Source organism: Plecotus auritus, assembly GCF_963455305.1.
Source record: "Plecotus auritus genome assembly, chromosome: 1".
Taxonomy (NCBI): domain Eukaryota; kingdom Metazoa; phylum Chordata; class Mammalia; order Chiroptera; family Vespertilionidae; genus Plecotus; species Plecotus auritus.
Window position 1 is genome coordinate 13,161,440 of NC_137770.1, and position 12,767 is coordinate 13,174,206.

General features: G+C 55.6%; 1 protein-coding gene across 1 annotated transcript in view; it reads left to right on the top strand.

Moving 5' to 3' along the window:
• The window catches only part of CCDC88C (coiled-coil domain containing 88C), a gene marked incomplete at its 5' end in the record, with an annotated part of 111,176 nt that overhangs the window by 39,052 nt on the left and 59,357 nt on the right, over nt 1-12,767 (top strand). The window contains one exon of the mRNA XM_080666508.1: nt 5,640-5,709. Within this exon, the coding sequence (XP_080522634.1) occupies nt 5,640-5,709 (70 nt within the window). The remainder of the gene's footprint in view (nt 1-5,639; nt 5,710-12,767) is intronic.

Here is a 12,767-nt window from a genome sequence, read left to right on the forward strand (position 1 = left end):
CGTCTGCAGTTCAGGGGTGGAAATTAACCTCACTTTGAATCCTGGGCTCAAAATCCCATTTGGGATTTTGCCGTTGGAAGCATGGTGCATTCAAACCAGCATCACAGATCCTCTCTGGGGTGTTTTTAACTTGCGCTAATGTCTACGGGCTGTGGCATCTTCAGGCTTCTGCCCGGTGGCCGATGTGCCAGGCTGCGAGGCATCGCCGTCACGGTCGGGGGCAGAGCAGCTGGTTTTCATGACTTGGTTCCCTCGATAGTGTGTGTGTGAGAGAGGACGTCTCTTTCAAAAAAAGACATTTATTTTTCAAAAACATAATATAAATTTTGAGGAATATTTTCTGATCAGTCTAATTTCATCAACTGTCACTATTCGCAGCTTTTTGCTGCCTCTGAGTGGGAAGTTAATTGACAAGGCAACATGTAAAAGTGCCGTGACGTGGGCAGATAGGCATTAGGTGTTGAGAGGAGAGGAGATCATATGTGATGAAGGGCTTCCAGGGTGGCTGCTGGAGGAGGTGGTTCGTGCGCTTCCCAGCTCTCTGCTTTACCTGTTGGGCTCCTCGGCTGCTGCCTCTCTGGGAAGCCCCGGACTTCCTGGGCAGCGTTGGGTCGCGCTCCTTGCTGTGCCGCTCCGACACCTGCTCTGTGCTGGGATCCTGTGCCTGCCTGCCTTCATCGCGAGCCTGAGAGCGCTCAGGTCACAGGCGCTGTGCGAGTGCGGGGGGCACACTCCAACCTGAGGCCGTCGTGTTTCTAATTTTCCGTTGTGGCTCTGAGAACGTGGCTAGGCTCCTGGTGTGTCTGTGGCTGTGTGGAAGGCCCGTGGTGTTGTCTGGACCGTCTTGATCTCCTTGGCAACCGCGAGCATCACCTTCCATCTGGCTGCCTCTGCCGGGTGTTGGTCTTAACTTTTCTGGGAGTTCCCTCTCATTTACTCAGCACCAGCAGCTCCTATTCACACCCCCACGGAGGGTCATTCCCTGGGCCTACACTCTGGCCTTTAGCAGCATTTATTTTTCCTTCCCAGCAAAATGTCAAGAGATAAAATTCCTTTTCATTTAGGGGGAGAAAAAGTGTTTTCTTCCCGTTTCTTTATGAAATCATTGTTCTTAACCCAACAATCCAGTGTTTGGAATGGAAACAAGATAACCTTTGCCGGGCACACACACAAAAGTGTTTACACGCTGCAGCTTGAACAGGACCTGGCATTTCTTCCACCAGCGGAGAAAGTGACCTTCCTTGTGAGCAGGCGCAGAGGTCAGCATGGGCCCTGGCAGGGCTTGAAAGGCTTTTCAGTCAGGCCCCTTAGGTGGCGGGTGGCACTGGGGTCCCCGAGCCTCTGTCTCAAGTGGCTGGTGCTCTGGGAACCCTCCCAGCCTCCTGCCTTAGCCCCGCATGCAGGGCCCAGGGGAGCAAGCATCTGGCATCATGGGCACAGTGAAGCCGTGGACCTGGGTGCCCGTCTCGTTTGCTGTGGGTGGCAGAGAGGTCCCCTCCTCCACGACCACTGGGTTGTTGTCAGCTGAGCGTTTTGCGTGTAACCAGGTGCCTCTGGAGTCCGCTCCTCGCCCTCCTTCCTGCACTGTCCTCCTGTCCCTAGCAGAGCTCGATCACTACAAAGCCTGGAGTGGGGCACCCCGCCATGTCCTGCACTCTCCCCACCGAGTCCATCTGTACTTGTCACGAGACCATTCTAGTGGGAAGGGGGTGTCTTCCTGCCACTCACCTTCCTGGTTCTGTTCTTTGACCTTCTCTTCCCGGGTGGCTCCTGAGAGCCAGTGCCACAGGCCTGGAGACTGGCCCCCACACTCCCCATTCACCCTCGGTTGCCTCCAAGGCTCCAGATCGGGGAGCTGGGAATCTCACGGTGGCCGGCTGGCTGGGCTTGCTGACACCTCTGCCGACACAGATGCAGCCCTGGGACCCGCCAGCTGGGTGACAGACGCTTCCTGGGGAGTGTCCCGGCCTGTCCCATCCCTCCCTGACACTTGTAGGGCCTTGTTTTTATCATGACAGCCCCAGGGGCCATTGGAACGGATAAGGTCCTAGATTTAGATTTGCAGCCTGGGTGGTGTACATTACAGACACTTTCCAGCCCCCTGCCGCTGAGAATCCAAACACACCCACCCTCCTCTGGTCCATTTTTGTGACTTTTCCTTTGATTCGCGTAAAGCAGTTACCGGCGGGATAAATGTCGTTAGTCCGGTTCCATTCATGAACAGGAGAGCCTGGGATCTCCCAGCATCTTGGATTAGGATCCGAGAGCAAACGTGGTGAAAGTCCACCCTGGCTCGCAGATGTTAACTCCCCGCAACCCTCTGTGGGGAGGGGGCCCTCTCCAGGAAGGCCGAACTTCCAGCCTGACTGTTCTCTCCTGCCGGAGCCAGGCCACAAGGACCGGGTGACAGGACGGAGGCTGCATGGAGGCTTGTGTGCACCCTCGTCCCTGCCTGGGGATGTGACAGAGCCTTAGTGAAGGCCTAGGTGGCACTAGGAGGTGCCCGCTTTGGGAAGTGTTCAGGCACACCTCTGGGCTTGCACTCTGCTGCCTTGCTCAGCCCCACCCATGCCAGCCGGGGTGTGACCAGGTGCCCGCTGAGCAGGCCAGAGTCAGCTGTCGCCTCCACAGTGGCTTTCTGTTCCCAGTGCCAGGCGGGAGGGCCCACTCGTCAGCAACCTCCTCACGTCCCCACTAGATGGAGGGCCTGGCCGGTTGCCCTGGAGCCCTGCCACCCCAAGGGGACCCGTTTGCTAGGCTTTCCTCAGGGACTGATGGCCACCAGGTCCCCTCAGCATGGGTGTTGGGGTGCATGACACCACTAGCCACATGTGGCTGTCGGGATCTCCCGATGCGGCTAGTGTGACTGAGGCCTTTTTAATTTAAATTGAAAAAGTGGTGCTCGATTCAGTTCATGGGACACTTCAGTGTGTTTGGAAGGACTTGGGTATGCGAAGCCACTTCCCAGATCAAATGTCTCCAAGGAAAACGTAGTGTCCGAGTTGAGATGTGCTGTGAGTATAAACTACACACGGGGTTTCAAAGACTCAGTGTGAAGCAAGAATGTGAAATAGTCACGGCTTCCTGCCGATTGTGTGGTGAAGTGATAATACTTGGGGTATATTGGCTTAATTGAAGTATATTATTAGAGTATTTTCACCCATTTCTTTCTACGTTTTGAGGGGAGCAACTGGATCATTGGAAATTACTGTCTCGAATCGTATTTCTACTGCCCTCGACACTCACACCCCTGAGCCTGCTTTTGCTGGAAATGCGCGTGGTGGTCCTGTCGGGGATCCGTTAATTGCTCTGAAGTGGCTTGGGCCATGGATTGGATCTTAAGAGACCCATGCTGTTTTGAAAGGAACAAATTTTAAAAACATAGTTTGCTCATAAAACATAACTTTTTTTTTTTTTTACAGTTTACTTTCAGTTTTGAGTATTGTAAACATTACTTCTTAACTGCACAACTGACACATATTTCTTGGGCAAAGTTAGCAAGTACTGACGAGACAGTGGTAAACACACCTGCGCTGTCGAGCAGCGTTCCCAGCGGCTTTTGCTTTGGTCATTGTATCGCAGAGATACCGCTGTGCACTGTTGCAGCGATCTGCCAGGTGCACACCCACCTGTGCCTCCGTTAGAAACCTGTGCCCCTCGAGCGCCCTGAGCATGGGCGGGGCTGCTGCGCCACACACGTGGACAACGGCAGAGGGAGACCAGGAGGGACTGAAGTAACGAGCGGGTCTTCTGGAAGTTGGGCTGAGCGCTTGAGCGGTGTGTGAAGGCGGGGCAGAGCCTCTCGGACTCAGGGCTCACCTGGTGGGAGTCCTCCCTCGTGCTGGCTGAGCCGCTGGGAAGTGGGTTCTGCAGGTTCAGAGTGGACTGTGGAATCCTTTGGTGAGCCATTCACTTGAGAGACAGTTTTTTCACGCTGAATTTTCCCAAGGCCTGAAGGAGGGCTGAGGCTGTTACACAACTCGGACTTCTGTCCAGCACAGGTTATTTACCCACTGACATGTTTAAGAAAATAGTAGCCATCTCTGATGTGCCATGTGACCCCAGGTAGTAAAGAAAACCTTCCTCCAACACCAAGTGGAGAGGGGCCCGGTGTGTTGGGAGTGGGGTACATACACCTCATGTTTTAGCATCCCTTCCCCCCAGTTTCTGGTGTGGACAGGAGCCACAGAAAGACGATAAGAAGGGAGGATAAAGTCAGTGCATTTACTGTTTGACGGCGCTGGCATCTCCCGGCCTGCGTGCCCAGGCCACCATTCTAACCTGATGATTCAGAGCGAGAGTTCTGGGGTGTTCTGCTGGGCCGATTGTGTAATCGTCCCCCGTTTCTTTATCGGCGCTAGCTGGCAAGGTACTGAAGGCAGAGCTTCAGCAAGTTACACAATCGAGTGAGTCCTGAAAAAAGTTGGAAACATTTTAAGAAGGCATAAGAAGAGCTTTCATTGGTGAAGAATTTCTATAGCGACCACTTTTTTTTTTTCAATTTTATTTATTTATTTATTTATTTAATTGTTTAAAGTATTACAACTAGTAGTACATATGTCTCTTTTTTCCCCCATTGACCTGCCCCCGGCCTCCCCTACCCTCCGGCGACCACTTTTGTAAGGCCAAGAATACTTATGAAACCTACCCCCTTACTTGTCTTCTGTAAAATTAGGTTTCTCTCTCCTGATTTGTAAGCAACAAGGCCCGTCTGGACAGGGAAGTCGACCTGCCTTGGAGGCGCTCTGGGGACGCAGTGGTGGCCAGGGTGCAAGCGGCACACTCCTAGGAGGGCTCGTCAGAGGCACCCGACACGGGGCATGACTGATGGCCGGTGCCGGGCCGGCTTTCAAAGGCCCTGGTGTGAGGGCCAGAAGGCAGCTCGTTCCCCGCGCCACCGCTCTGACGGCGCAGATCAGCTGTGATTTATCCCTCTCCCGGGGAAGCCGCTGCTGTCAGCAGGAGGAGGCTCCGCATTTACCACGTGTGCCGGAGACCGGGCGCACGCCGCATCCTGAGCCATCAGTTACAGAGACCCCGCAGCATCTCTCTAGTTTTCATTCTGAATTTTTAATTGCACGAGCAAACCATGCCACAAAAATAATCTGTCTCTTTTTTAAAAATACATATTTTATTGATTTTTTACAGAGAGGGAGAGAGAGTTAGAAACATCGATGAGAGAGAAACAACAATCAGCTGCCTCCTGCACACCCCCTCCTGGGATCTGCCCACAACCAAGGTACATGCCCTTGACCAGAATCGAATCTGGGACCCTTCAGTCCGCAGGCCGGTGCTCTATCCACTGAGCCAAACAGTTAGGGCAATAAAACCGTCTTTTAAAAAGATTCTCACCCCTGATCCTGCTGTCCTGGCATGTAACGTCTCTTCTCCCCCAGGTCTCTGTACATGTGCAGACACAGTGTTCATTTAGTTATGATCAGGGCAGAAGTACAGCTAGCTTTGACTTCTCACATTTGTTGACATCCTAACTCTTGCTTCCTGTTCCATAGTAGCATCTTCCTAGTTACCTTGTAGTGGCTCCACACGCATCCAGTCACTTGATAAGCTCTCATTTGGTTCATCATCCTTTATTTTTGTTTCCTGTTCTTAATGGTGTCTTTCCCTCTTTGTTTCTGTAGGAGGTTCTGCAGCAGCTGATCGTAATGAACTTGCCCAATGTTTTGATGATTGGCAAAGACCCGCTGTCTGGTGAGTGAAAGCCGCCCCCCGGGTGCTTGGCCCGTGCCAGTGGCTCTGGGCAGCTGTTGGACTCAGAGCTCTGGCTGCCGGCGCAGAGCCAGCATGGTGAAAACTCGTGACCAATTTGGTGAGATTTTAAAGGGTGGGTTTATTGCCCTGAGGCATGAAGCCAAGAGCACATTTCTTCCTGAAGAACGAACATACGAGTGCAGAAGCAGGCAAGGCCACTGCTCTGGTGGGCCCAGGGCCCGGAGTTGTATGGTGGCCTCGTGGGGGGGTGGGGGGAAGGGGGCGGGTATCTCTCCTCGGTAAATGTGGAATCCATGACACTGTAGTGGGGCGGGTACCTTTTGGAAAGAAAATAAGAATCTGTTGAGGGCCCTGGCTGGTTTGGCTCGGTAGATGGAGAGCCGGCCTGCGGACTGAAAGGTCCCAGGTTCGATTCCAGTCAGGGGCACATGCCCTGGTTGTGGGCTCCATCCCCAGTAGGGGGCCTCCAGGAGGCAGCTGATCAATGATTCTCTCTCATCATTGATGTTTCTATCTCTCTCTCTCTCTCCCTTCCTCTCTGAAATCAATAAAAATATTAAAAAAAAAAAAAAAAAGACTGTTGAGGGAACTCACATCTCTCCCTCGGGGATCCTGTGATGCTCTTTGGGTCCGTGGTAGGTCTCACCACTGCACCTGAGGCCCGAGAGGGCAAGGGTTCTGAGTCCCAGCCTCGGACACTGGCTGTGACCTTGAAAGACCGAATGGAATGGCTCCTGGACATCTTCCAGAAAGTCGGAGCTTAATTCGCACTCGTCCGGTAGCTCCCGCACCATGGCTCCCGGCCGTCAGCTCACAGGCCCCAGGGACAGACATCGCGCCGTCAGGGGCTTCCTGTGTTCCAGTGGAGACCTCGCTGGGGTTCTGGGGCCTCCTGGGGGGTAGGCCAGGGCGTGCAGGAAGGTCCGCCACGTGAGAGGCTTTTACAGAAGGAACTAGCTGCCCTCTGTGGCCAGCTCCTCCTCCTGCTCTCCCTGAGGCTGGCCATCCTTGCTCCTGACAATGTGACAGCAGCTAGAGTTGCCTTGAGAGGGGAGGGGAGCGTGCGCCGAGTGGCCAGCCAAGGACGTTGCTCAGAGAGGAGCCGCTCTCGGTTAGTGTCCGAGCCCGGAGACCAGCCGCAGCCGCTTCGGGGGCACCAGGCCAGGTGTGGCTGAGCAGATTCCTGTTGCCGGCGGGAGGGGTTCCTCCTGAGCCCGCTGGCTGGTGTGTCTGCCTTTTGTCTGCATGTGCAAAAAGGAAGAGGCTTTGTTGACCTCCAGTTAGTCCTCTGCTCGGCTGGCCCAGGAGCCTCACACCCTTGCACGTTGGCTCTGCTCCCGTCCGCACATCCCCTCCCCCCCTGCACCCCCCTCCCCTGCCATTGGGCCATTTGTTTCCTGGCTTTATTTCGGGGTTCCCCCAGACGCAGCCCATCCCAGCCTCAGCCCTGGGCCCGGAACAGCGGGGCCTCTCATGGTTTCTATAGTAACTTCGTGAAAGTCGGGGTCTGCTTTGCTGAGCAGAACTGTTGCCTCTCCTGATTTGGTGGGAGCTGGCATTAGGGGAGAGGAGAAAGGTGCCCAGAGAGGTGGTGGTTGAGGTTCAGTTCTGCTCTGCCGTCCGACCTGGAGGTCGCTGCGTAAGGTGACTGGAGGAAGGCTGAGGAGCGGGGCAGAGGGACGCCCATTCTCGAGCCCTTGGTGAGCCCACCACGAGGTGGACATGGTATGTGTACCACAAAGTGGGAATGAAAGGTGCTTGTGGGATGGGAGGTGCCATCCCCATTATAGATGAGGAACCAGGCGCTCAGAGTGTAAGTGACAAGCCCCGGTCCCTCGGTCTGTAAGCAGAGGTGCCGACTGAAATCTGCTCAGTTCGACCCCAGAGCCTGAGCTCCCTGTCTGTATCCCGTGCAGACATGCACATGTTAGGTTGAGCTCTAGGCGACCGCCTACAAAAATAGCAGTGGGTATGGTTCGACCTAATATTAAATAAACATGTCCTCTGCCCCCACCAGCCACCCTGCCACCTCATCACACTGCAGAGCTTGGCCACCTTCCTGTCGACGCCTCCTCTTGCCCATCCCTGCCCGTGTCCCCACTTCCTGTGCCCTCAGGGGACCCCTGATCCACCAGGCACCCCCACACACCAACCCTGGCTCCAGCCCTCCCTCGGCAGACTCGGTTCCAGCCCCTTTGTGACCCACGCGGGCTGTAGAGAACACAGGTCCCCTCCTGGGTCTGGTGCTGAACGGAAACATCTGCCGTTGAGATGTGGATGCTGATTTGAAAAAAAAAAAAAAAAAAAAAACACAACAAAACAGAAAACCCAGCTTTATGAAGGTGTAATTTGCATACCATAAAATTTACCCACTTTAAATGTACGATTTCATGACCTTTTCCATAAATGTACAGAGTCACACAACCTTCACCATAATCCAGTTTTAGGACATTATGGGGAACCTGACTTAAAATTGTGACAGGTTCACAGAGTGCCTCTGGTATCCAGCATCGCGTAGAATTGACAGACATCACCCAAGCAGGAGGCTGTGGCCCCTGCTCTGAAGAAGCGGGAGATGAGCCAGGGAAGCGAAGGAGGAGAATGTCGGCCAGGCAGCAGGCTCGGCGGGGCGGGGCGGGGGGGGGGGGGCGGGGGGAGGACTACCTTACCGTGATGTCAGGACCAGAGGGACTTGAGATGGCTGCGCGTGCAGGTAGGTTAGGAGAGAAATCCTGGGGAGGGGCTCCCAGCCAGAAGATGCAAACCCGCGTGCCAGAGCAGAGGGACGCGTTCACGGGGCAGGGTTTTCTGTTTTACGTTTTAAAAATAGACGCGTGAAGCATTTGGGGCTTCTTTGTAAATAGAGCTCCAAGTCGGTTTCTTTCTGCGGGTTGCCTGGGGGGCGGGGCTTTCTCACGAACGCCGTGGCACGGTTTCGGGAGCATTCCGGAGCTTTTTTTTGGCCGGTGTTGACAGTGTGCTGTCATTTATAACATTCCACCGTGTTTGGTTATTTCTCGTTTTTGGCAAAGGCAGCACAGTGGAGTCAGGTGCCAGGGGCAGGACAGATCCCAGCAGAGCTCCTAGTCCACCCCTCCCCCGTCACACACGGTGACACTGAAAGCCTGAGGCGCATTCGTCCCCCTTCCTCTGATCTAAAAACGCGAGATGTCGCAGCTCCTATGAGTACAAGGTGTTCGGTGTGTCTCACGCACCTCCCTCACCCCTCACCTCCCTCACCCCTCGGACCAAAGGACGTCCTGTTTCCTTCTGCCCTGGGATTTGAGGGCAGGCCGGTGAGTGCGGAAAACCCTCCATACACTTTAAATCAGCGGTCGCCAACCTTGCGGACCTCACGGACCACCAGGGGTCCACGGACCACCGGCTGCCGACCGCTGCTTTAAACGGCGTTTAAGGTCTCTGCTCAGCGTCGGCCCCTCTTGGCCCCAAATCCTCATTCGCCTTTCCTGTTTTGAACCTCGGGTCGGCTCTCTGGATTTCCTCTCTGACGGTGCGTGGTCCAGCGCTCTCAATGGGATGTCCGTCCCCGGGGAAGCGTCTGTCTGGCGCCTCATTAACTGTAGACCCCTCTTCTTGGGAGCCCGGCTGGGGGTCCGGCAGGACCCTGCCCTGAACCCCTCCGTCACTTGCATACGATGGCGCTTAGCAGAAAGGCCGTTTCCTTGGCAGCTGGTCCATGTCCAGACGCCCCTCCCTGACCCTCCTTGGTTTGTTTCTTGCCCTTTTCTCTGACCCGCCCGTTCCTTCAGGCAGGTGCCTTGGCTCTGCCTTCGCAACATCGGAGCCCCCTTTCCCCTCCTGTCCCCCCACCACCCTGCACCCTGGCTCCAGCCCCCGCCTCCTTTGGCCTGTTCTCCCCACAGCAGCCAGAGCAGAGCAGTCCTCTTAGAAAATTACTCAGATGATCTCACTCTCCTGCCCCCAGCCCCTTAGCACTACGGCCTGTGCACTGGCTGTTCCCTCTGCCTGGCATGCTTTTCCTTCAGATGCCCACAAGAACAGCTCCCTCAAGTGTCTGCTCAAGTGACACCTTCTCAGTGCACCCACTGACCTCCCTGTGTACAGCTGCCGCCTCTCCCTCACGACTCCAGTCCTCTTACCCTGCTCTGCCTGCCTTTTTCATAACATGTATCCCCCTCTATGTCATGTGCTTATTTTCTTCATGTTTAGTACATGGCTTGTTTTTCCTCCTCTAGCATGTAATCTCCCGTGAGGACATGAATCTCTGGGGTTTTGTTGCTATTGCCAATATCTTCTAAGTGTCTAGGTCAGTGTCTGGCACGTGGTAAGTGCTCAATGAATGAGCATAATTGCTGGAGACGCCCCTGCTCTCCCCACTTCCCTACCTCCTCAAGCTGGGGCTCCTTACAGCGTTAGCCTCGTGTTCTCGCAGATACAGAGGTCAGGCGTCGGTGGTCGGGGCCAAGTGAGTTGATCTGTGCTCAACGCCATGTGTGTGGCTCCCCACGGCTGGAGGAAACTGCCCTCACCACACCACCGCGCCAGCTGTGCACCCGCCAAACCGATTGACGTGGTTTATCGGAGTGCGTTCTACAAGACGTCGTGTGGAAACCAGAGGTGGCGAGGTCTGCTTTATCTGTAAAGTGGGGGCAGCCGTTGGTCTAGAACCAGACCAGGTCCCCGGTGCCTTCGAGCCCCGGTGTCTCCGCAGCCAGGCCTGTCACTGCCACACACACGCCGAGGACGAGCTGTGTCCGACAGGAAGCCAGCAAGGTCATTTCTACGACGAAACAGGACAGTCGTGCTGGAAGAGAGCGTTGCCTTTCTGCTTCTCTTCCAAGGTTTGTATGCAGGCGCAGGAGTGGTTTTCAGACTTGGAAATTGCTGATCCCACCTTCACTGCTTAGAACGGAACGGGGGGAGTCACAGAGGTGCAGACCCCGCCCAGACAGACAGGGAGGGAACTTATGGAGGCACACAGCATGGTGGTCCCATAGGGAAGAGATGTATTTCTCATTCGATGTTTCTGTATGGGGATGTCAGCCACTAGTCCCAAGCAGCTGTTTCTAAACGCCAGGCAAGACTCCTGGGCCGTAATGGGGCTGCCCCACACCCACACCCTGCAGGGTCCTGTCTGTGAACGCCACTGGGACCTTGGAGAATGGCCTGGGGTCCCACTAATTGCTCTTCGGTGGTCTGGCCCTCGGTTCTTCCTTTTCTCCCTCTTATGGTGGTTACACAAGGGCCTTCAAGGCACAGAGCAAGCACCTTGAGGAGTCAGAGCCTTCTGAGTCCCAGAGGCGGCGAATGGCCTTCCTTCACAGCTCGGTGCAGGCCACTGCTCTGTCTGTGGAAACCACAGGGCCAATTCCTGACCTCCCAATAGACCAGGGGCCTTGGTGCCTCCCTCCTCTGAGCAGGCTGCCCGGCCAGCGGCTCAAACAGGAGCCCATCCTCCAGCTTTTGTTGTCTAATGCCCACCTTGCTGGTCCCGGGGGCCCAGAGGTGAATCGGCTGTCTCTGCTCCAGAGCCCCCAGGCTGTGTCGGGGCAGGGAGGGGAGAAAGCACCCAGAGCCAGGTCTGTTCCAGGGTGAGAGCGGGGTGAGCACGCTGTACACAGAGTGCAAAGCAGGTCATGAGTTCTGCCTGGGCAGGGCAGGAAGACTTCCTGGAGGAGGGGCTGTGTGACAAGGCTTCGCAGAGCAGAGGGCGGGGTCTGTGTGGGAGGAGCCCCGAGGCGGGGAGCTGTGCCGGGAGTCCCATGGGGAGCCACAGACTCAGGGCACAGGGAGGGAGGCAGTCTTCTGTCCCGGACGAGTTTAGGTTTCAGAGGCTGGAGGGAAACGGAACTCCTGACACTGCTCGGAATTCGATAGTTAACCCTCTCTGTTTACTTGCTCTCCTGTCAAGAGTGTCCTTGAAGTGCTTTCCGGGTCCCATGGAAACCTTCCCTCACAGCCCGCACCGCACAGCTCTGCTTTCTGGTGACTAGCTGGGAACCAAGAGACCCGAGTGCCCAATGGTTTGCTCCCCTGCCCCGTGGCAACCGAGGAAGGCGGCTCAGAATCTGATTGGTTAGGAACAGCCTTTTTGCCACTGAGAGTGTTCTTTTAAAAAGCCATAAGGGCTGTCTTCCTTCCCCTGCCGTGGGCCTGGGGTTCTGCCCTCCCCAGTGCCCTGCTGACCTCTTGACCTGCTGGGTCCAGGGTCTCCCGTGGGGGCTGATGAGCATTATGTCCTTTTTCCCAGCCTTTTTTCACTTCTCCCTAACTCTCTCATCTCAACTCTCTCATACCTATCTTTTTTATTCTTGCGTTTGCAAAAATCTAAGTTCCTTTGAATGAGGAAGAAAAAGTAAGCGAGACGAATCGTCAGGCATTCGATCCTATTACTGTTTCCTGTCTGGTCCTGGAGGGAGCGGGTTCAGAAAAGCCCCCAAACGCTATTTCCAGTGCCGGGCGTGGGCCCGCTCCTGCGCTGCTGTTCGGTCCGCCCAGAACGCAGGGCTGCTGGCGCTGGAGCCGAGGGCCAGCACTCGAGGAACGTGAAAAGCTTGCTTAACCCCGAGGCCAGGCGAGCGTGGCGACTCTGCCAAATGCCGGCCTTGTGAACGGCCCCTGGGACCTGCCTGGATACCAGACGTTGTTTAGTCAACTTCTCAGCGGTGCCCGTGCACAGAGCAAACGCTCCCTGGCTGTGGCAGCCTCGCCATGGCTTCCGGCAGGACTGACCTCTGTGGCCGTCCGAGGAGGGACCAGATGCTATTTGTCAAAGGTCTCTGTGCTCCCCGGCAACATTTGGGCTTTGAGTTTTCTGCGTGGGGGGTTGGGAGGGGCCCTTTCTCACATCGTCCGCCGCCACCTCGCCTACAGCCAGCGCAGCCCCTGGGTCACGGTCTGTGCTCTTGTGGTTGTGTCTCCTTTGCTGACCTGCAGCCGTTTGGTGCTAGGACGCGGATTCGCTCTCAGCCTCTGCGGCGGGGCAGGCCGGTGGGTAGGGAGTCGTTCTTGGTGGTGACGCTGTCTGAGGGCCGAGGTGGCTGTTTCAGATTGTT